Source organism: Oreochromis aureus, linkage group 23 (assembly GCF_013358895.1).
Source record: "Oreochromis aureus strain Israel breed Guangdong linkage group 23, ZZ_aureus, whole genome shotgun sequence".
Classification (NCBI taxonomy): Eukaryota; Metazoa; Chordata; class Actinopteri; order Cichliformes; family Cichlidae; genus Oreochromis; species Oreochromis aureus.
The window spans coordinates 37554392-37579250 of NC_052963.1; the positions used below are offsets into that span (position 1 = coordinate 37554392).

A 24859-nucleotide genomic window follows, 5' to 3' on the forward strand; every position below is an offset into this window, starting at 1 on the left:
AATGTCCAAACATTTAATCTGTTCCCATTTATTTAGCTGATACTGTGAAAAAGGCCAAAAATGACAGTTTGACAAGCATAAAATGTAAATTTATCTTGGCATAGTGTGCAGTGTGTCCTTAAAAAATCTGAGGATACTCCATAATTGGAGGGTAACAGAAGCAGCAGGCCTAAAAAGCGATCTACATCTGATCAGCAAGTTAATTTTTTCAGAATTATTAGATTTTTGAACTCTGTATCCCAGTAGTTATAAATGTATAAGACTGTACCCAGGCGGTTAGTTGTAAATATGTAGTAAATCACAAATAAACATTCAAAATCCTGCGTTTAGGAGTTCATTCATATGTTACAATGTGGTTTCTGTAGCCAAATTTTCGATCCATATCTATAACGGTGTAGTTATATGTGCACGCGCAAATAGGTGTTGGTTACGTGGTCGCTCCCGATATACAACGTGGTGACGTGTGTTCTCCGCCGCCTGTTGGTCTTTCACAGTTGGTGACGAGTATTATGAAAATGGCCTCAACCCGACCCGTGAGCACGAATAACCGGAGAAGATGACGACGCTGAGCTTTTCAAGTCGGGTGAACACCAAAGTGTCTTCTTTGAACACCCATATAGCAGTGAAGTAAACAAAAACAAAGGGACTCTCGGCAAAGAAACGCCTAAAAAATACCCCCGACCACCGCATATTTTCGTAGGGCTGAGAGGAGCCACTATGGAGGATATCAACTCTAATATCAACGCGGACTTGGAGGTGCGGAAGCTCCAGGACTTGGTGAAGAAACTCGAACAACAAAACGAGCAGCTCCGGAGCAGGTCTACGATGTTGTCTTCGTCCGGACCGATGTCAGGGAACCACAGACCCCTGAGCGCCGGATACGACTCGTCGTCCCTGTCAGCAGGGATGGCAGCCGGTCTGGCCGGCTTCCCTGGGGTGGGGTTCGCTGGAACGGGCGGCTACGGTGGGCTGTTGGAGAACAACCGCTGTTTAAACCCCAGACTTTCTTATGACGGCATCAGTTTCAGGAGGGCGTATGAGGGTGAGGGGGCATCTGCTGCCACCTCTTTATCGAGTATGAACTCACTTTATTCAGACACTAGCAGGGGCTTCACGGATGAAGGGGAAACCTCAATCCTAGATGAAGTGGAAATCTTAGATCTGGAAGACATGGACTGTCTAAACGAAGACGAGGACAGCTGGTGAGTCAAAGCTTGTCTTGGGAGGTAACTTGCCTGCTCGGCCGTGTTTTTGTCTTCGGGGCTGGGTGACAGCTTTAAATGCCTGGTCACAGCTGCTATGCACATTAGCTGCCACCACAAACGCCTGGCATGAACAATCATTTCAGTAGCTTGTCTGAAATCTGAAGTCATCCCGACTGAAGGAGCCTCATTGTGGATTACTGACTGCAGGATGTTGTTTGGCAAGTCATATGGGCGATCCCAAGGCACTTCTGTGACTGTCTGAATATAAAAGACAGGCTTTGTCTTACAGTCGTTGTCAGACCGCTCTCCATTCTTTCCGTGCTTAGAGTTTGTTCATTAGTTTCAGAGATAGATCAGCAGGCCTGTGGCAATAGGCTCTCAGCTGACTGGGGTTTGAAATCATCAGTTCCTTGGTGTTGTGATGTGACAGATTGCTTGGCTTGTCGTGTCAGTGTTGTACGGTAAAAAAAATCAAAGTTGTTTTCCTGCCCAGCAGCCATGTGGGAGAGGTAGCCATGGTTATATTCCTCTTCTGAAATCCCTTTAGCACAGCAGTTGGCACACAGCTACAAGTGCTCTGCAGCACCAAATGAGAGATGTGAAATGGGACAGTTATCTCATCATCATGGAGAAATAAACGTTATGCCAGGGTCCTAGAGATGATTACAAGAATTGCATTAACAGGGGTTATAAACGGAAACTGTTAATCTTATACACAAGAGAGTGTCTTGTGTATAAAATTAGCATTAGGCAAGGGTTGTAGCAGTTCCCTCAAACCAAGGTGTTGTGCATGTGTTGATGTTTTGTCATTAAAGGGACAAACAAAAAAGGGAAAATGTTTTTACCACAGGCCAGATCATTAGATTGTGATTGCATCATGAACAAAAAGCAAGCTTCATTAGTCTGATGTATTTCCTGTAACCTCTAAGATCTTTACATGTACTTTTTGTAATTTCCCCCCAAAATAGAGACATCAGGGTTTAGTATTTTAAAAGTGAGTGTATTTATACAATTTTAGTTGAAATTTGCTTTTTAAATTTTTATATTTCTGTTTAGATGCACCTATTGCTAACCCACCAGTTGTAATTAGGTCTTTCTAATAGTATTCATTTTAAAGCCAGACTTGGAATGCATAAAACTGATATTCATACAAGTTAAAAAACAAAACAAAACCAACTATTCTATTTTAGGCCATTACAGCCAAGTTTGACAAGGAATCCATGTTTCTTTGAAAGTAGTTGCCCTTGAAGAGATACCAAATCATACAAGAGGTGGTATTACACTGCAAAAATGTAATCAACGTGAAACTTTTTGGATTGTAACATTACAGGCTAAAAATCTTAAAAAAAAATATGACTTCCACTGTACTCACCAGACACCAACAGCAACACTTTAACATTTACAGTAGAGGAAGATAGAACTAATACAATATTGTTTCAATAATGTATTTCAATATAATTTCCCGCTAGATTGTGCCCATGCAATTTAACCAAGCACTGCACATTTCTGCCCTTAAATGGCTTTAGAAAAGAAGTGCAGCCCGTCAAACTCCAGACTAAATTGGATTTGACTGTTTTTGTACTTCCAAGACCATCATTGTTGACTGGATGAGAATATAATGATGGCCCTTTTCTTCAGGAAATGGTTATCTGTCTTATTAGGACGGGCTTATATGCATTGCTTCTGCTATGGTAATGATATTGTAGTAGGCAACACGAGGGCGTAACTCTTAATGCGTCTTAATGGCAGTTGTTAAAAGCTGCTACAATCAGGGCATATCATCTGTTTTGAAGTTGAACATGCGCCAAGTGCTCTTACATTTTTAGAACACTCCTAACACAGACACTGTTTCTTCAAGGGAGGATAAACACGAATCCTGTTAATCAGTTTGCATTTTTTGTAATTATTATTTGAGCTAACTCAGCTTTTCCTGTCTTGCTTGCAGCTGCATGCCCATGCCAGCTACTGAGCCCTCAGCATCAGACTACTTGCAGACATTGCTCGCTCATGCCCAGCCAAGCTAGTCTCATTATGCCCTGGCTGTTTGTCCATCCTCTGGATTAGATTGATATCTGGGATTAGCCTATAGTGCCTAGCTTTTGCCAGCTCCTGTCACAGACTCCTGTAATCCCATGAATTAGCATCAGAGTGGATTTAAAAAGGCTGCCTGCTCCTGCAGCACTCGGCCTATCAATAGATGCCCATTGCGCTCCTGTTTCTGCATGCGCATGACACATATCATTGTGTCAGATGTAGTTTTACATTGCACTGTACCACATGTGAATGGCTGTCATTGTGTTGATAAACAGTGACAATGTGCAGTGCCGATTTAAGGCCGGTATTTCTCTGCCCTTGCTTTGCCTGTAATGTTTCTGCTTTCATCTTGAAAGGCTTCCTCAATGGCTGCAACAGTGCTGACAGCTGCTGACTCAGATTTCTCCTCTGAGTGGAAACTCAACTCTTCTCTTCTCTTCTCTTCTCTTCTCTTCTCTTCTTCTCTTCTCTTCTCTTCTCTTCTCTTCTCTTCATAAACATTTGTATTGCTTTTATAAATGGGGAACACAATTAAATTCAATTTTGATGAGTGAAAACATGTTTAGACTGTTAGAAGTTGAAACCATATAAATTTTGCAGCCACTGAAAGTGCCACAGTCACAGTTCATTTGCTCCAGTGCACTTTTTGACCTCATCTTAATATGGAAATGAGGCGAGGCTGATAGCTTATCAGCTATCTCAGGTAAAGCTGTATGTACTTCAGTGTTATTTCTTTTCCAATGATCTTGTTAGGTTAGCTTATTTATGCATGTTCTATACTTTTGCAATCAAAAGTAACATAAATTTTGTCATTCTTCAGTTCAGCAAATTTATGAAGCCTTAGTTCTCTGTCTATGACTGTATTTCTTGCTGTTATGGATTCAAACATCAAAATGACATCACAAATGTTATTTGTAAGCAGAAATTATGTCGTGGTAAACAAATGTCTTTCTTTACATTCAGTAAAGCTGTAGTTAACTCAGTGTGTCACATGTGTGTAGAAATGGTGGGTGTAGCCACCATGACATCATCCAGTGGTTCTGGACTCTGCATTTTGAAGATTCATTGTCAGTGTTTTGGCTGCTCCTATTTTGGTTTTTGCAGCCAGAAGTTACCATATGTGGACATAGGATGCAGCGCTAAGTTACGTGCTAATGCCAGATAGATTTGTTAGCAAGCTGCAAAAACTTGTATGGGTGCAGTGAATGGAAACAGATACCTGGTAACTGGTGCCAGGTAATGGTCTAAAAAAATACCAGAATTTTATTCATCAAAACTGGAGCCTAAACTTCTAAGCACCTAGCAGTCACTGACCAGCTCCAGTGGCCTGTCAATACCTCTCACCCAAAGCAGTCACACACCGCAAAAAAAACCCAAACATTTTTGTACCAGGCTATAAATATGGTTTTTAATGCTGCTGAACATTTTAACACTGGAGCCAGTGGGAATTGACCAATTAAAGAGCTATTTTTTTAGGCACTTTAACTTAATCTTCTAGCTCTGGAGGTTGCTCGGGTAAAATTATCTGCCTGCAGCATCAACTTTAGAAAACAAAAAAAAATTCCCACATTTTGTTTTTCGCTGGCTTGTCAGTTTGCATATGAGGTGTCATTGTGTCTCTGTTCAGTTTGGTGTGTGCACTTGGTTCTGCAGAGCAACTAGGTGTGTGAGTGTGAAGTGATTTTCAGGCTGTATTTTCCCTGCAAGCCTTGAGTTTAACTTGAAGCCATATTAAAAGTGTTTGGCTATTTAAATGAGTACATATGATTAAGTATTGATATTTATGGTCTTTTCAGATTTTTTTTTTCTTTAAGACTGTTCATTCTTAAAATTTCTTAAAACTCAACACATGCAACATAAATAAAAGGGTACTAAAAGGGTATTTACTATATTTTTAGGGGCTCAAGATTTTAAATATTTATGTCTGAAATAAATTAGCATTAAAACAAATGCCGCACAAGTTTTTTTTTCTTTTATTTTCACTAAGAAAGCATAAATTCCTTCCTGTCTCTCCACATCATCCACTAAAAGGCAGCACTTTGTAATAAAACCAGGTCCAAATTAGCAGCTTGTTATCCTTTCAATAACATTTCCTTTTCAAGCTGTTGAGTCACATCATATATGAGGTGTGATCTGTCGGTCATTATTAGAGGAGAAAAATAACTTGCTGTTGATATTTTTTTTAGGTTATATGAGGCAAAGCTGAACAGTCCCCTGCAAAAAGCCTTGAGTCCTATCGTGTGGTGCCGCCAAGCTCTGGACAATCCGAGTCCCGAGATGGAATCAGCCAAGCGCTCCCTCATCCACAGACTGGACCTCACCATGTCAGGTAAACAGGAGCATAGTTGTAATTGTTTGAACTGTAATTACAATACCGATGCACTTAATTTATCTTTCTTTTGGTATGTTAGAGGTCAGAAACAAATAACATGTGTACCAGACTATGTTATCTGGATCATTGGGCTTCTCTATTAGTGTCTGTATTGAGATATGTTCATTTGTGTCCACAATTGTCTTGCTGGCCTTCGAACAAACATGATGTATCTGAGCTGAAGAGAACCAAAAAGCCATCTATGCAGAATGTGCTTTCTTACTTTTTTCCAATCACTGAACCAGCTCTCCTGCTAGTGCTTGCATCCGTTTTTTGGGTTGCTGATTTATGTTAAAAATAGGGATGGGAATCAAGAACCGGTTCTTGTAGAGAACCAGTTCCCAGTAGTTCAATTCCTTGGAATTGTTGGTCTGCCTGTTTATTGATGCCGCTTATTGGTTTTACTTACACTTATGCTACAATTAGCTGATTTCAGTTCATGTGTTGGAAGAGGAAGGTAGTAACTCAGTCTGCACTTCACAGCGTTCATATGGATATTTAAGAAAAGTGTTCTGTGTAACACTTTTTTTTGAGTAATGACCCCAACACTGATCACAACAAAGAGGGGAAATGCATCCAGCATTCAGAAACATTTGACCACACAGCATGCAATTAATTTGCATGAACGTAGTGTCTTTGATGTACTGCTTAGCGATGGTGGTGCCTCTCAAAGCCGAGCTAATGAAAACCCAAAGAGAAACAATAAGAAATAAAATCGATGTGATATCGATAATGCAATCGGAATCGTTAAATTCTTATCAATTCCCGTCCCTAGTTAAGAGGCTGTTATACTTTCAGTCTGTTTGGATCCATATGTTTTGCTATCAAAGGGTGAACGCGAGGCTCTGACACTAGGGTAGCTGACATCCACATGCCCTCTAGTTTTGGCACTTGAGTATGTGCATGCAGACAGCTGTGGACACTGCAGCTGCGTAGTCCTTTTTATATTTTCTTTCCAAGACTGCTCAGTCTGCAAGAAGGGTGTATATGTAGTTGGTGCATTGTAGTATAGTGCCTCGATGGGGATAAAGGCACACTGTGGTCCACACGGAGCCTTGCATTCACAGTCTCTTGACAAAATTTACACCACTAGGAGTCTGCCTTTCATGTGGATTTCTACTCGGCTGTTGAAGTCTTCAGCTGCACTGGTCCACTAGTGAGCATAATGACCTGGCTGTGCCTTATGTGTATGTCATTTCTTATATGTACTCATAAACTATGGGTGTTACAACTTAAGGAAAAGAAAATCACTATATTGTTACTTGTATAGGAATAAAAGAAGTTGAAATGGAAAACAAAGCAATGGATTTGATTTCTGCAGAATATCTCATTTCCAACTGTGAAAGGATCTCCCTTTCTGTCAGAAAATAGGAACTGAGCTCCTTAGTTAATAAATCACTGCAATGCTGATAAAGACCAACTTGCTTGCACACTTGTGTCTCCAACGAGGTTACAAAAATAAAGAAGTGCATCATTAACCAAAACAACACCAAAGTGTACTGCACAGTAGCAGTTGTGTCCTTACTTTTGGTTTTGGTTGCAAGGGTGACAGTGTCAAGCATACGCTGCTAAATGATCTAGATTTATTTCATTTGGTCGGAGTGAAAATTCTTCTTCTTTTTCTATTTAAAAACGACAGGGTTATTATTTTCTGCTTATTTTGCTGGCAGATTGTATGAGGAGCTGTTGTGCCCTGGGACCTGCAAAATATTTATTATTTTGTGTCACGTGATAGTGCCTAATTGCTTTGGGGATATAGGATATTTACTTATTTATATTTACATCTGTGATTTTTTTTTTTTTTTGTATTTTCATTTTGCTGCTTTTGCAGCACTTTCTTCTCAAACAGCAGCACCGACAATCCTAAACTGATCCATACTGAGTGGCCTGAGCTAACCAGCAGTATATCAGTCTCTGATCCCCGAGTGTATGGATTCAATGAATGAACTGCAGACACACTCACTTTACATACATAAAGTCAGATTTTTTTCATGTTGGGGTTTAAATAGTTTAGTTGTTTGTGAGACTATGTAAAATAAGGCAAGACAGACTTATTGTCATAACTATACGTGGCGCAATCGTGCATTTGCAGTCACTCTCCAAAGGCCCCTTCTTATAGTGACGAAAAACCCTGAAAAACCAACTTTTATGTTCTGATTTTAACCACATTATATCACCCAGAGTTAACTAATTTCTTATGCCTGTGGAGTTTTTGATTTTACTAATTATATTTAACCTTTCAATGAGGAGAACAGGCCTCTATTCCTGAAAGTTAAACTAAGAGGCGAGTCATTTCCATTTTGACTGTGGTATGCTCATGTGATAGTTGGATCGTGTTGAGCAACAGTCCAGTGAAGGTTGTCACTGGGGTCAGTGGGATTCTTTCTGCTGTTGTGAAAGAAACACCTGGTCACACAGTTCTTCCCTCATCTGGGGATAGGGAAACTTGTTTATATGAATATTGTTGCACGGAGTAGTTATGTGTTGGACTGTCTTCTTAAGTAATGATAAATCAGAGCAGAGTGAGGCTTGTATAATATAGCTTATTGCTCTTTATTGACTCTTTATACCAGCTACTATGGGCTGGACTATGTGACCTTTTGTTGAACATTGCTCTTAGCCTTACCTCACCTTCCCTTGAGAAACCTCTTGCCTTACCAAACTAGTTGCTAATTATGGCCAATTCTACTAACATTTCTCTTAATAATCCTCACTGAGGAATCTTTTTATACTCCTAAAAACTGATCTTTGGGAACACAGTGATTTACTGCAGTACGTTAGGAGAGAATTGACCTCACTTTTGTATTTAAGTCATTAAACTCACACAATCTGTTAAATCCATGAAACCTTAATCTGGAAGTTATCTTACTGTCCGTTTGTCCGCCCCCATTGTTCCACCACTGGAGTCTGACCCACAGTTTGAGAAACACTGATTTAGGGAGTGGTGCTTACTTGTGGTGATATCATCGATGTAGGTGTGGCACGATAACGTCATCCTAAAAATACCCCCCTTGTCGCTAATAGCATCTGCCCCACCTCATTCATTCCTCAGATGGCACTGGTGGAAAGTGAAAGTGCACTATGGGGAGACTTATGATTCACTGACTGAAGTGGCTAAGACATTCAGATCTAATGAATTAAACACCAATATTGTGATTTTTAATAAAATATTTAGAAATTTTTCTGAAATTTTTCATGTAAATGTCAAAAGACGACTTATCAGGTTACATAGTATCTCAGTGTCTGACCCAGACTCTCTATTAAAGTGAGGATCAGCATCAAGCAGTCAGTGTACATGCATTTACTTTCTACATCTCATCTTTTTACTTCTACGAAAACTTAAATAACATGAGGAATTAGGAAGTCAGGTTGTATACCATCTGTGGGGAAACTGCTTATCCGCTCAGTGAACACTTTCCTGATTAGTTTATTGGCTCAGTCTCTAGTTGCAGGTTTTATTGAATTCAATGCAATGTTCATTTTGTAAACTGTGGTCTTAGTTTTCAAAATACTAAGTTTATGATGGCAAACTTGCTCAGCGGTACAACATAGCTATGTTCAAATTTGATTTATATTGTTGTAATATAAAAATTCTTCACAGTGAAGTCAAAGTGAGAGTTAAATAATACCATTAAAACGGTCTAATGCAGCTGTTGGTTGCAGTCAGCATCTGTCTTTTTGGGAAGACTCCACTGGAGTCTTTGGTTAAACTCCCATAATCCTTCTCTCTGCATAGCCAGAGAGCTACGCAAACACAGGACCATGAATTTGGCTTTAAGCGCTACATCCTGAGAGCATTTGTGTCTGTGAGAGTCACCAGACAGGGCTTTATGGCTCCGGGCTGAATTCTTTTTCATATCCGACCTCTAACAGGAGCATGGAAATGCTGTTGCTATGGAATCGCCAAATAAACTCTTCACTTGCGGCAGATTGTTATCAAAAGTGTGTGAAAATTTCACATCTGTCTAAGCATTGTGCCATCTTCTGGAATAAGTGCATATGCAGATATTTTAAATATGACCTTGTGTGTAAGGAGTGACCCGAGCCTTTTGTATGCGCACACCCTGTTAAAATCTTCTCCGCAGATGACGTGTCTCAGTTATATAACTAACAACAGGGAGGAAACTCCTGGGAGACATCTCCTTGAGTTGACTATACTAGTCAGACAGCACAACTTTATTCATACCAGACAGTTCAGATATGCAGTGGAACCACTTTGTTATTAGTGCTGTACAATTAAACAAAGCTTATTTCCTTTGCACTGCTTTGACAGCTGTTTCACAGAGTATGTAAAAGACCCAGGAGGTCCCAACCACAGTCACATGGCTGACCTGCTCTGTTTTCAGCTCTGACTTTTGCACAGTTGTTGCACCTCCTTCTTGCATGTCTCTGCCAGTTTTATCCCCTTTCTTCTCTGGTGTATTTATCCCTAGCATACAATAGTTTTTCTATTTGCTTGTCTCTTGGATGTGCTTACAGCTCCGTGCTGCTGCTTTAAACCATTCATTCTTTTATTTTATTTTTGTATCAAATGGCCTCAGTGAAAGGTTGGTCTTCTCTTTCCCTCCCCCTTTAAGACCTTAAGCAGTCTGTTGTGTGCCGCCTCATTTAGTTTTATTTTTGCCTGTGGAAGCTGGCCTGAAGTTTCCACAGACTGGCGCAGCACAATTTCATATCACAGTAAATGGAAATGACATCAGTCACAGTGGGCAGAAAGAACATTTCCTTTTCTTTCTACTGACTTGTTTCAGTACACGAAGGTGTCAAGGACACTCTATTTTTATTGGTCCCTGTGCTACTGATCCCATCAGATTGGTCTCATTCTACTGACAGTGTGTTGCCAGGATTGCTGTGATAGGCCAGGTTACCTAACCACTTCTAAATCCTCTGAAACCTGAATTGGCCCTTTGAGCTGTAGCACCATTGTGATTTTTAGCTTAGACCCAATACAGACTAAACTATGTCAAGCTCTTCTGCTGTGTTGTACACAAACAGGCAGAATTGTTTTTAAAAGTTGATGATCAACTTAAATGAAAATCTTACCAGGTGTGGGGCTTAGCCTGACTTAGAAGTGATATTGAAAGAATGACTTCTTTCCCATTATGAGATACAAATTGGGCATTTCAAGCATACTGTAATATAACAAACTAATGTGGATCCTGATATCCTTCTAAAATCAAGTTATAATACTTACAGAAACTAAAAGTAGATATGAAAAAACATTAATAAAAATAAAAACTACACAGAAAGTAATTAGAACAATATGGTGTACTTAGTTTTAATTCTTAAATTTAATCAAATTTGGCAGCAGAAACAGTTTGAGGAGGCTTTGACGTTTACTGAGATTGGGATGTCTGTGTAACTGTTACCCTGAAAATACACCAGCTCCAACATAGCCATCAGAACTAATTGCACCCACTCAGGACAGTGTTTGCAGTTCTGCCAAATGACCCACGGTGCATTTCAAAAGCTCAAAATGGTGCCTGGTCTATTTTTAACGGAAGCCACATCAAGTTGCACAGCGCAGAAGAGGAGGGCAGGAAGTCGGATACAGGATCGGTACAGAAAATTTGGTCATTTATTTTCAAAATAAAAGGCATTTTACTGGCTAAAATGGCATTTTACTGGCATTTTACAGCTTCTAAAACAGTGAGATCTGAAGCTCTGTGAAGGACAGAACGAGACCTCATCTGAGACACGATGTCACACATGCCCGCTCATGGTCAAATATCAAGTGTGGTATAGTGAACCTCTTGAATTTTGTCTTTTTCAAATATGTATCCATATTTAAATTCTAAAAAAATACTAAAAGTATTTTCAAAACAAAATCAAATTTAAATATAGGTTAGATAAAGGAGCGGAACCATTATGGAAACTGAATTTGAACTGAAAACAAAACACTGATATATATATTTTAAAAAATATTTTAAAAAAACAAAACAAAGACTTGCAGCACTGTTCTGGATCCAGTAACCACTGTTTATGATTTTACTGTAAGCAGTCACAGAAATATGCCGTTATATCAACTTGCTTGTGATGTAAACACAGTGGAGCTTTACAGAACATGCAGCTTAGTATTTACTCTTTCATTTACCATTTCACCAGGTGAACTCTTTAAATCTGTTGACTTCATTGTTCTTTTCTGGAAAACAAAGCGTCTTTTGGTTAAGTGAGTGCAGCATTTCTGACTAAACATGTTCCAACGTTGTTGGCATTCCAGAGGATCTGATCCATGTGGATGGCAGCAGAGGAGACATGATGGCGTTTTCTAAATAATGCAGGAGGACAGAGTGCAGATCACGAGGTGGAACAGGAGAACGTGAAAGGAGCGATGTGGAAAGAGCAGAGAGTTGATCTTAAAAGGCTTGCTCACCACAGAGCAATGTAAACACATCCAGTAAGAGAGATTAAAACAGAGTGATGATGGGTAAATGAACAAACTCGAGAGACGTTAACCATCTAAACCAATCAGAGTATCACTGTGACAGAGTGTCCAGAGTCTGATATCATGATTCAGACCAGCAACTTTGGACTGGAGCCTGTGACTGCTGCTTTGCTGGGTTTAACAGAGAATTGTATTGTGCTCTGTGCGTATATGGACTGAATGGTTTGCATTGTTAAGCGTTTGTCCCAGCTAATGATGTAGGAAGTCTCCATCAGGCCCACACTCAGCATACATTATAAGAGACTCAATCAGATTGAAAGCTCTGCAATGTGCAGGCATAGATGTGCCGGCTCCGAGCAGACACTCCTGACGTTTATAGTCAAATAATCAGAAGGCCAACATGCTTCGTCAGGGCTTTTAAGGGGTTACAGCGTATAGATGGTGATACATCAATGAGCAGATTAAACAATGAACGACAAGGTTTGATCCCAAATTTCTGTGAGTTGGATTTTAGACTTTCTCTAAACTTTTATTCCTCTAAAAGTTGTGATTCTTGGTAGAAACTATAAGATTGATAGCTGCAATTTTGTTTTTATAAGCAGGTAATTTATGAAGTTGGGGAAACAAAAATCCCCCTTCAGCAGGTATGCAGGGATGTTTATGTGATCGATGGTGATGAATATTTTGTTGTTTTTTATTCTCTCTTTAGCATAAAAAAACAAATATTTTCATTATAGTCTTTCAGCAATTCTTCATCTTTGAACATTCAGCCAACACAAACTTTATATTGCACAACAGAAACGCATTTGCCACTGACCTGGTGGTCGCCTCCTCATTTGTTGAAAGGTTCAAAAGCAGTCGACAAGGCTGATATTGGCCATGACCGTGTTTGGTTGACAGGTATTGTAGGATGAAGTGCAGATTTTATGATATCCTTTGAATGACAGAACCATTACTGAAGAACAGAGGTTGACTAGCTGGTCCCAGTAAAGAGAATATTATGGATTATTCATTGAGAATAGTCTTTCTTTTTCACCTATTAATGTTGTATACTTACCAGAAGAAATAGTGGTAAAATATGTTAAAAATAAGAAATCATATCACCTCAATAGAGTGATGAAATTGCTCAGGACACACATATTAATATTAATAGTTGTCTAGGACAAATATACAAGTACATAATATAGTGAAAATCTAATAGTTTGGTGCGTTTGCTGTATTTCTCTTTCACATTTTCTTAGTGGTCAACTTTTAAAACAATAAAAACAACAAAAATAAATAGTTTAGTGGCTAATATTTGCCAGGTTCTAAATCTGCTTGTGCAAAGTATATAAAACATTTATTTGCTGACTTGTATAGATAATATAATAAAATGTCAAAATCAAAATAAAGGAACTGATGACAGAATAATTATATAAATATACCAATAAAGGTATAAAATATTGCAAGTAAATGTAATATATGATATAATTCTGTATTTTGATTTAATACCTGTACTTTCCCGCTTGAAAGTTTCATAGATGTTAATGAATGAGAGGACGTGAAACTGCTTAACAACTCCACCACATGTAGACAGCATGGATTTTGTAACATGAAAACTTTATTGACAAGTCTTTCTGAGTCTCTCATGTGATGCTGTCTGACATTGTAGTTCTGCTTTTTGCCTCTGCAGCCAATAAGCGCCGGAGCTTATATGGAAGCCCATACAACCAGCAGAGTTATGGAAGTCCTTATAGCACAAATGCAGCCAACAGCCCTTACAGCAGTGGCTTCAACTCCCCCTCCTCAACCCCCAGCAGAGTGCCCATCGTGCGACAGCAGCTAATGCCCAGTAACGCAAGTATGAGTCTCTCTATAGTTCACTGTCTGTTTCAGGATATCTGTTTAGTTTATCTCTAAAACATTCACAAATGATTTCCTCACCAGTTCATCAGAGAAACTCTGCAGCAGAGAGGAATCCTCCTGCAGTTAGTCCGCAGTCATCAGTTGACAGCGAGCTGAGCACGTCAGAAATGGATGAGGACTCAGTGGGATCCTCAACGACCTACAAACTCAATGATGTCACTGATGTCCAGATATTGGCACGCATGCAGGAAGAGAGTATGTATCCGTCATCCACAGCTTTATTCTTCAATTTTCTGCAATTATATATTTTTTTTTTTTTTACACCGCATTTTTTTTTCCAACAGGCTTGAGACAGGAATACGCTGCAACAGCATCCAGACGGAGCTCGGGTTCATCCTGCCACTCACTGCGGCGCAGCACTTTCAGTGACCAGGAGCTAGACGCTCATAGTCTGGAGGACGACGAGGAGGCGGTGCACCCGGCCTTTCACCTGCCCTCCAACCGTTTCAGCCCCTCCCCTCGCCACTCTCCCCGTGCATCCCCGAGAAACTCTCCCCGCTCGCGCTCGCCTGCTCGTTCCATCGACTATAGCCACAGCCGGGGTTCTCCTCAGCCCATCATCAGCCGTCTGCAGCAGCCTCGTCACTCGCTGCAGAGCCACGGGCATGACCTTCAGACTAATGTGGTGAAAAATGAAGGTAAGCAGTGGAACATATGAACAAGTTGCATGTTTCAGTTACTCCAGTGTTTCCCACATTAGGTTTTATTTTCATCACAAGTAATGTGTTTATAATCAGATGGACTTTAAAGTCAGAGAGCAGCAAGGAAGCTGGGGATGGTTGTCCTTACTTTGTGATCTCAGTGAGATGGAGGTTTTGAACGACTGCTGTCACCAGAGGCACCAGTCGGTGGACACTGGACAAAAAATCTAAACAGCTGTTTATCAAAGACCATCACAGCAGCGACTTGGCCAACAAGCCAGCCCCCCAAAAATGACTGACTTTTCAGACCGACGTGTAGCTAAAAAATGAGGCAAACTCAGAAGTGCCCAAAATGTGGTTTCTTTTTAGCTGACCCGCAGCCTACTTGCTCTGTAAAAATTAAACACTATTGTCTCAGTAGCGAATTTCAAGGTTTTCACTGGATCCTTGTCTGTAGCAGCCGTTAGCCAGTGAGCATATCAATGAGTTTGGCATTCGGATCCATGTTTTACTCGTTACCCCTGGTTTCAACACACCAAAATGCCAGCATCCATTATTTTATATACAGTCTATGGGAAAAAATAACAAGAGACAGAAAGGGTAAGGGTGATTGTCCACAACTTAATCACATGGATAAGTATGTTACCAAATATGCTTAAACTAATACATGTAGGAGTACACCGGCTAGTAAAAGTTTATGTGTGGGAAACAGTGATTTGAGTTGACGCTGATTTTGATTCTGGCCTGTGCTACTGTTGTAGAAAAACTGCGCCGAAGTCTTCCTAATCTTACACGCTCCTCGGTGGCAGCGGCAGTTCAGGCCCCAGAGCCCGTGAAGAACAGTCGCAGCTGTGAGTCCAACCTGCAAGTGCCAAACGGCGGCTCTCCCCGACACCAGAGCCAATCTGCCAGTGAGTACTGTAACAGCCACGGAGAGCATCACTTTTTAAGCCTTTTAGTTTGAATGCAAAATATTATTTATTAAATTGAAGCTTTAGACCGTCAGATTCATTACTGAAGTAACTTTTTGTTAGATCGATATTTGTTTTGCTCTCCAAGCGCAGTGACATGACAGGCTGTGTAATCTCATGTTAGCTTTTGTGTGAGCGTTAATCCTTCTGGCTGCACCTTTGGTGTAGGGACTGCACTGCTTTGTAGTGACATGGCTTTGGTGTTTGGGGATTCTCTTTTGTCTTTGATCTTTTTTCCTTGTAATATGTTTAACACACACAAACACACACACACACACACACACACACACACACACACACACACACACACACACATCCTTCCTCTTATTGTCTTGGCATAACTTTCACTTCAAAGAAAAGCACTCATCCTGCAGAATAAAAGCATGATGCCAGAAACACTGACAATCCAGAGCGACTCGGGGGATCTGTGACACAAACATTGTTTTACATTTCGTGTCCAATGGTTTTATGGTCTCTTTTAAGAGCTTAGAAATCCTCCTCTGCGAGTTAAGACTATCCATTTGATATAATCCTGTAATGGGAGATAAAGGTAATGGTTTAGTCCTTAATCCAGAAACTGTAATCTCTCCTCTGTTACTAGAGGCAGATGGAGGGGTCAAAGAGCAAGTTTCAGCGGGTTAATCATGTGGTAGCTGCCTCTTTCTTGCCTAAACCAGCTCCTAGTGTGGAAGGATGGTGTATTTATGTGCTCCCTATGCATACATACAGAGCAGCTATTCAGTTTTTACCTCAGTCTTTATACATTTATCTGTAGTGACTGGTTTGTGTTTTTCTGAGCTTTGGCTGTACTGGACATGGGCACCTCTGCTGCCTCTATCACTGGCTTCTCTTCCCTGTAAAGCATGTGTAAACCATACACTCCTTTTCTCTGTCTGTGCTGGGATTGGTTGTTAAACCTATCAGAGGCAGAGGGCACTTTGCTCTGATAGTCCTGCTCCTCCTTCACTATCTCAGCGTGTGTGCTTGGAGAGCCCTCTAGTGTCCTCAACCTGCACCTCAGGCTCAAATGGCCTCTAGTGCCAAAATAGCCCCTCTTTCTCCATGAATTCTGTGACAGATTGAAGTCTAGTGCTGACATGTCTCTGTTTTCCAGCAGCACCTCAGCTCCCGAAATACTTGACCCCTTCTCGCACCTCACTGAAACCCAAACAGCAGCTCCAAAGCCCCACTGCCCTACGAGGTAACAGCTGAAGGCTGTGAGACTGCTCTCTCACACAGACAAATGCACAATTTATGACAACATAAAAGTCAGCTGAAGGTACAGATGACTGATGAGTTGTAATGATGGGTTGTTATGTTTATGGAGCGGAAATGAAAGTGAGGGAAGTTGCCAGCTCGTCATTTGAAGTGCTGAGAATGTGAAGCAACGCTGAGCAGACGCTGAATTTTAGCCTTTTATTTTTGTTGCTTTCTTTGCAAGAGGTTTAATAAGAGGTAACCATGGAGTACGTTTGTTGGCAGAGATGAAGATGATCTTGTGACCTGCACAGGTGTGCAACAATACAGTAACAAAGAATTTAAGAAATGTGTGAATGTGTATTTGCTTTTGGTTGTGGTAATACTTTCTTTCTGTAAACAATCATGCATGACACGGGCAGTGTCGTCTCAGGTAGGTAACACCTTAGAATAGCCATTGCTAATAAATAGTAACCTGATAGTTAATTAGACTTCAGTTATGTTTTTTTATGATTCGACAGTTAGATCATAATAAAAATGATTGTAAATAAACATTGTGCATTTATAATATTTGTGATCTTGATAGCTGTTGGAAAGTTGCCGCTGATGTTCAAAATACTTGTTTTGTATAAATGGATGCACAGGTGACACTGGGAAAAATCCAAAGGGTGGAGAGCGTTCACTGTTTCATTCACTGTTTAGTTTTCTTCTCTCTTGCTCTTTACCTGTTTGATGCCGCACATACAAGACACCTGATGGCAAGTTCAACACAGCCAGGCTTTCTTTGCGATAGCTGGCTTGACACAACGTAAAATCTCAGTCAGAGGTGGCGGGTATCACGAGGTATCACGATGGACGTTATATACTTTCTCTGCTAATCCAGGCGTTCTGCTTCAGGCTCAGCATAAAAAGGGATCGAAGCATCTTTTCACTCTTGGATGCATATCTATAAAATCTAAAAAACCCCAAAATATAATAAGAAAAAGCAACAATGTTCCTGAAAATCCTCTGAAATCTTGTGAATACATTAGTCAATACATATCTATTTTACTGCTCAATGTTGCCATGAGTGCTGCACGTGAGAGCCCTGAAACTTTAAACATGATACACATTATAGGTTACTCTGTATGTCTGGGCATAGCGCTGTCCTGTAGCCTCATAAAGTTCCCGCAGATTGTGGGCAGGTCAAAGCGAAATAAATGTTATTGATTGAGTATTCTCTGTTGATAAATTGCCAACAAACAGGCCGATGAGTTTTCTCATGTGTTCTCTGTTAGCTACAACCTCAGCAGTGTACAAAACGATTTGGCAGCAGATTGGGACCGAGCATACATGCAATATTACATTTTCTCTCACCAACTGAATGCATGCAGTACACAGTTTGTCGTGCTGTAACTTTACTGCACAGCTTCCTTTTGTGATATTAGTAAGCCTATCAACTTGCCTGTATGAAATATAAGTCTAGAGAATCTGTATTTTACTTGCTTTAAGTGAAAAAAATCAATGAAAATCCATCCTGATGATTTTTAAAGAGAAGATCTGAACATGAACCTACTCCAGACCAGGTTATGTGCCTAGCCTAAGTTGCCATGGTGACCTAGCCAGGTAAAAAGAGAGCCACCTTCATGACACAGCTCACTAACCCATTAATCTCGCTTTGTTGTGCACTTCCTCCCAGAGATGCTGGCAGCTTTCACTAAATAGCAGGAATGAGAAGGGCAATGACTAAGGAAGCAATTAAAACAAAACATTTGGTTGTCATTAACAAATACATAATAAAGTACATCACATCGTTAAAGGTGGCCCCAAAGAGGTTTTAGTTATCCCAGCAGAAAACCCTGTCCTACGTCAAGTGTTGCAATTTTAATAATTTTTCTTACTGTATATTTAGGTGGGTTTTATTTAGTCAGAGGATTTTTCTTTATAGAAAATTTAAAAATAGAGGAAACTGCATAGATTTCTGTCAAATAAGATGACAGACTCATTGCCTTTATCATGTGTGGTGTCAGCCCCAAGGGCTCATTTTAAGCAAAACGCCCCATTACGCTGCATGGTCAGCACCTTCCTCCCTCCCTGCTCTGAAATAAGGCCTGTCTCTGTTGTCTTCGTCTTTGTCTAGTCCCACTCTCCTGTTGCTTTGGAGAAGAAGGTGATTTCAGTGAGTATTCACTGAGAGCTTCCACCTTTTTAAATATCGTGATTGTGGTTTCCACGCCGTGGCCGTATCGATGTTGTGTTGTTGGTTTTTAGTAGCAGAGTTTGCTCTGTGTGTTTGTATCATCTCATTCTGTCAATGCATCCAAAATCATAGCTGGCAGCTGTGCTAGTTAACCTTTCCGTTCATTTATTTATGTTTTTGAACTTATGTAGAAGTTTGTGAATTTGGAATGGATGTTGTTAGTAAAAGCCTGCATACTGTACGTCTCAGATTTTTATACCGGCATCATATTTAAATTAACCTCACACCATCGTGGTTTTGATCATTACTTCATTGTATAGATACTGTGTATGAAAGCAGTCCAGCACAATCCACTTACACCTGACTTTTCTGCCCGTTTCCAGTCCCATCTCCCAGTAAACTACGGACTCCTGCCACCCCGTCACCACTAGCCTTGCGGCAACCGGTAAAGGCCACATCTACCCCCAATTCTGCCACCTCCACCCCCACCCGCTCCCTAGCTCCTCCGCGCAGTGGCCTGCCCCGACCTAGTGCTTCTACAGGAGGAGGAGGAAGCGGCGGGATCCCTCTGCCTCGCAGCAAACTGGCCCAACCAGTGCGCAGGTATGTACAGACACATTGTCCTTATTGTGCACTTCTCTGTCTGATTAAAGAGGACGGTAACACTTTATAATAAGGGCGTAATTCCCCTGTAATTAAATTGAATTTCAATGGAATTAATTTTAAATTACAATCTAACTATATTTACCTACAAATACTTGAAGTAAGGTACAGTAGAATAAAGCGGTAGCAAGTCAGAAATAATTATACTTTAATTTAACCTCCTTTATTCTAGTATGCCTACCTTTAAGTATAGCTAGGTAAATATGATTACACTGTAATTTCACATAAAATACATTGAAGTTCCATCTAATTACAGGGGAATTACTCTTAGTTGTGCAGCAGGTTATAAAGTGTTACGAGGCGGGCGTATTGTGCTTATATATATATTTTCGGTCTTATGTGTACACCAGTGATGTTTCTGGCTTAAAATTGACCAGTCTAAAATCAAGACAACAGTCAAAGCTGAGCACAACAGACTAACAGACAATGTTAAACACTGTCTGTAATTACATTCCTCAACAATCAAATCATAACTTGATCATAACGTTGCTGAAATTTTTAGTTGCTGTCACATAATGTTACACCAACAGTCTTATTGTATTTCCTGAGTGTAGCAGCAGCAGCAGCATTCTTCCCTTCCAGGTTTAAATAGCTGGCTGGTTATTTTACTTTGACAGAGAAAGAGAGAGCGAAATGCTGGTGTAGTTGCAGCTCCAGCTAGTGGTGAGTGGTTGTAGAATCTCCATCCACCACTAGCTCTTTTAATGTCTTTTGATTCCACTGTTCTTACAAATTTGTACAGTTTTACTGTCATCGTCTGTCTTTTAATTTCTATAATTCAATATCTGCGTTTTGTGTGTTGCTTTGTGGTGGTTCAGGTTTGGGGGTACACTGTCATAGGACAGGAGGGGGGTACACCCTAGACAATCACATGTCTATCACAGGGCAAACACACTAGATTCACACTTGTGGCCAAAGCTGCATCTCTTTGCCTGTGCGAGGAAGCACGAGTACCTCCAGGCAAACGCTGGCGGATTCGAACCCAGGACCTTCCTGCTGGAGTGTGACAGCGCTAACAATCACGCGGCGAAACGCACTTTCTGTTCATTCTTATTGGTTTAATATGCAGACATTCAGTTTCTTACTGGTTGTAGGAGGAGACATCACATCACCCCATCTGTGTCTTTTCTCCACTGGTTCTGTTCAGAATTCATTTTAAGATTTTACTGACTGGCTGTTCCAGACTCGAGACTTAAATCTAAATTTGACCGCATAACTTTGGAGCAACCTGGCTGGGAGTGCAATGCTCGCAGAATTAATGACCGACTTTAAATCAGTCCTTAAAACATATTTTTATGTGATTCTATTAGAGTTTGGTTGATGTGTTTCAGCTGTTTTGTTTATTATCTATTTTGACTGCTTTAATGTGTCTGTGATATTTATTTTGAATTGTTTTCTGTCTTGTATCTCTTTATTTTTATTATTATTGTTGGCTGTTACAGAAATGCATTTTCCTTGCTTGCCTTTTCAGGTCTCTTCCTGGTCCGCGGACTTACAGCGGCGGTGGTGAGAACTGGAGAGAAGGTTGTTACTAAGGCGGGCCACCAGGGGGCTCTCCAGTCAAAACTATCAACAAAAGGAAGAAGATATTTCAACATGGCACTTTATCTACCTAGATAACTCTTATAGTTCAGAAAGACCAAGCCCCAAAAAATACATTTGATTAAGAGTTTAAAAAAAAAAGGGAGAGGACAGAGTCCACATTGTGTCAAAGAGGACCTCTCATTGTGTCTCTCTGGGGGGACTGGCTCTGGAGGGGTCAGGCATGTAGTGCAGACAGCCCAGAAGATGCCAAAGAAACCAGCCCGACTCCAGCGCCCCCATCAGAGGACACGTCACCTGCCTTTGATTCAACTGCAGTCATCCGTGAGACTGTCCATATCTCCACATGCCCAGCTTTCCTCCCTCCCCCTCCTCCTCGTCCTCCTCCCCCCCGTTCTTCTTTCACCTCCCTCAGGTTGAAATGTTTCCACGCATTTCTCTCTTTATGCTCTGTGTTTAACAGATGTCGGTGAGCGATCTCTATGATGATGCTGTGCAGGTGAACTGTCCCGTAACGTTAGAGAATTGTTGATGTCTTGAAACAGTGAAAGCACCTCTTGTGTGGGTTTGACATTTAAGAATCTTTCCTCTTTGTAAAATCAGCCAGAATGTATGCACAAGTTTGTTTTGGAAAATTATTTATTCAAAATTATTTAAGAAGTGTACATCCAAACGTCCATATCAGTATTTTGTTTTAAAATTTCATTTGTTTAAAATGTACGTTTTGAACCTCAACTGCAAAGCTAACTTTCCAAAGCCTCTTTTTTTGTTTGTTTGTTTTTGTTTTTAAAGTGTCAAACCGGGTGATTAAAGACATCCCGGCCAAAGCCTCAGTTCTGACTTGTACCACAGTTTGCCAAGATTATACTTTTCCATTTAAGTGCTTAAAGTGGTCTGTTCAAGAACAGGGGCCAGTCTCACAAAGACGACTCAGATCTAAAACCGTATGTAAAAGATGGATTTATCCACTGGATGAGTAGGTGGAGTGCTAAGCTGACAGCTAATGCTAGCATTCATAAACTGCACCGGTACAGCTCACAGATATACCTGCTGCTCAGTGGGGAGGAACAGAGTAATTCAACACTAGAATTTTAAAATGCACTAAAGCTACAAACAGCAGGTAGGTTCAGTTCAATAACTCCGATTAGCAAATGTGCAGTCTGCTCCACGTGCCTGTGTCAGGATTCAACACCCATATTTTAATTTAGTTTAAATTAGTGAGTTAAAGAGGGGGGGAGAGACCCCAGGAAACTAAAACTAAGCTGTAGCTGTTTGTGCAACTTTATGCGTAAAAAACAAAAAACAAATAAAAAACAAACAAAAAAACACGGTTGACCAAAGTGCTTTCCAAGACGGCGAAAAAAAATTAAATTAAATTTCAAAAAATACCAAAACACATATTAAATAAAATTAAAGATAACAATAAAACATGGAAAACAGAAATAAAACAGACTAATTTAAAAAAAAACGTGCTGGTTATTTTAAAACAGGAGTCTCTAGTGAGTGGCAACTCAGTGAGCTGCAATTTTTGGTACTTTGTTTCCCAGCCCAGCGGCTTTCTGCTTGGCAACATAAAACAGTTTGTCCTGGACTATTTTTAAACAAGAAGCAACGACTAATTCTGGTTGAACATCGTAAATATCATTTTATCAGCAGTGTCGCTGAGTGAAAACGTAATTTGAAGTTAGCCCTGGAGAATGGTAACGCTTTTGACCTAAAGGTACTTTTTTGTAAAAAATTTTTTAAAGAGGTTCAAAACAATAAAAATGAACTAAAGCTGTCAGCAGCAGCAGAAGAAGAAAGAATCGTTATAACTTTATGTCCACATTGCCTTTGAATTATGTTTAAGAGCTCAATCTGGGCCATTCTGTACTTTTGTGCAGTACGATTTTGCACCACAAGATGGTGCAGTGACTCATCGTAACTTTTCCTAAACCTGACTGATCATTAGGAGGAACACATGCGTAAATGCTGTTTAAAAATGGAACAAAAACCTCAGTGTGCTGCCCCCTGTTGGTGAAAGTTATAATTAAATTATGCAGATAACTACAAAAAGTACCTTTAAATAAAACTCAGTGTTTCTTTTTGTGAAATTCAGACTAGATTACACATTGGTGACTTGGGCTTTTGTTTATCTTACCTGCAGACGATAGCAGGCATTTTGTTTATAATTGTTCATAATAGTCCTCTTTCCGCTGCAGGACGAAACTTCAATTTGGGATCCGCTCTGAGCTACTGAATTGTGCTTTTAATAAAAACACAGCACTTCATGTAAGCACTTAAAGTTAAAAGCCCTTTCATTTGGGGCTTTTATCACTGGACCTGAGCTGCTAATTGACTCTGTTGCAGAAATATGGCAGTCAAAGAGCACATTTTAGACCCTCGCACACTGGAGTCTCAGATCTCTTTGTGAAACTGGCCCCAGGTTAACATTAGCTCTGAGTTTTTACTGATGTCTGATTTTTTTTTTTAAAAAATGTTGAGAAAAAAAGCCTGAAAGAGCTGTTTTGTCCCCGTTCACCCATTCAGCCAATGAAAACAAGGAAACTTTAATATTGTTTATCAAATCCCCATAAGAGATGTATCAGTGTGTATCATTCATACCATGAAAAAAAAGGAATATGATGAAAATCTGTCTTGAATACGTTTTCGGTTTTGACTGGCTTTTACCTCTTATGCTATGAGAATGAATCAAAAGGCATGCCAGTGTTCGGGAAGCTGTACCGGTGATTGATGTGGTGGGTGTTCTTAAACTAGTGCCTATAATTTAAAGTTTGAACATCATTTTGTTCGTATGTTTTCTCTTTTTTTTTCTTGGTGCCAGTTTTTGGTTTTGCCAACATTGTTTGCAATTTTGCATCTGTTTGCTTGATTGATTTGCTTGTTGCCTGTTTGTTTTTTTAAAATAGAATCAACACATTTATAATTGCTTTAAAAAAAATGTTTTAAACGCGCCTTTGTATTTATATCTAATTACTCACTCTGTAAATGAAACTATTTATTAAAGAGAGAGGTGCCTCTGTTAAAGCTCAGATTCAGTGGGAAGCTGTAGGACGAATGTTGCAAAAAGACATACCACACCTTTTGTGTGACAGGTTTTGTTATTGAAATTTTTTTTATATCCACAAACATGACATTCGGTTTCCCTGTGTAAAGTCACATTTCAAATAAAAACTCAAAAGTATTCTTATATGTAGCTTTTCCTTTTTCTTGTTTGCAGTTTTGCTAATTTGGAACTATAAAACCGTTTGTAAACACCAACTGTACAAACTGCACATTGTTGAGTTCGTACAGATTTAAGAGCAGTTTCTTAAACCACATGTATACTGAGCAGACACTTTAGAGTATCTAGAAAATAAATAAAGTGACTGTGGAGGCAGTGAACTCATCGTCATGTTCAAGAAACCACTTCTGCGATATGGCATGTTATCCGGCGGGGAGCAGCCATCTGAAGATGGTTCACTGTGGTCAGTAACAGTGCTCAGGTAGGCTGTGGTGTTTAAACGATACTTAGCTGGTACTAAGGGGCCCAGAACTGAGATCAGGTAATGTTTTTCAGAGGATGAACTGAGGGTGTGCACCAAGGCCCAGAAGAAGGTACATAAGGGAATATTTTTATGTTATTTATTTAGATTTTTACTTAAAACTGCCATAAAAAAAGCATCTTATATAGCGCTTTAATATCTGAGCACTCTAAGCACTTTATACAACTTGCCTCATTCATACAGGCTCTTTTTTTTCTCCATGGTTTTAATAGGTTTAATAG

The 24859-nt window shown here is 40.0% G+C and overlaps 1 protein-coding gene across 3 annotated transcripts; it reads left to right on the forward strand.

Annotated features, from left to right (window-relative positions):
* Nucleotides 1-437: 437 nt before the first annotated feature.
* slain2 (SLAIN motif family, member 2) lies at nt 438-23999 on the forward strand. Of its 3 annotated transcripts, none has more exons than XM_031753940.2 (9): nt 438-1202; nt 5426-5568; nt 13668-13835; nt 13922-14095; nt 14185-14538; nt 15303-15452; nt 16627-16713; nt 19272-19491; nt 21023-23999. In XM_031753940.2, the coding sequence occupies exons 1-9, from the start codon at nt 718-720 to the stop codon at nt 21084-21086; spliced, it is 1845 nt and encodes a 614-aa protein (XP_031609800.2). In that variant the 5' UTR covers nt 438-717; the 3' UTR covers nt 21087-23999. The 3 variants fall into 3 exon arrangements, with proteins under 3 accessions (XP_031609800.2, XP_039463146.1, XP_031609801.2); XM_039607212.1 differs by having other exon boundaries at nt 16630-16713; XM_031753941.2 differs by lacking the exon at nt 16627-16713.
* The last annotated feature ends 860 nt before the right edge of the window (nt 24000-24859 follow it).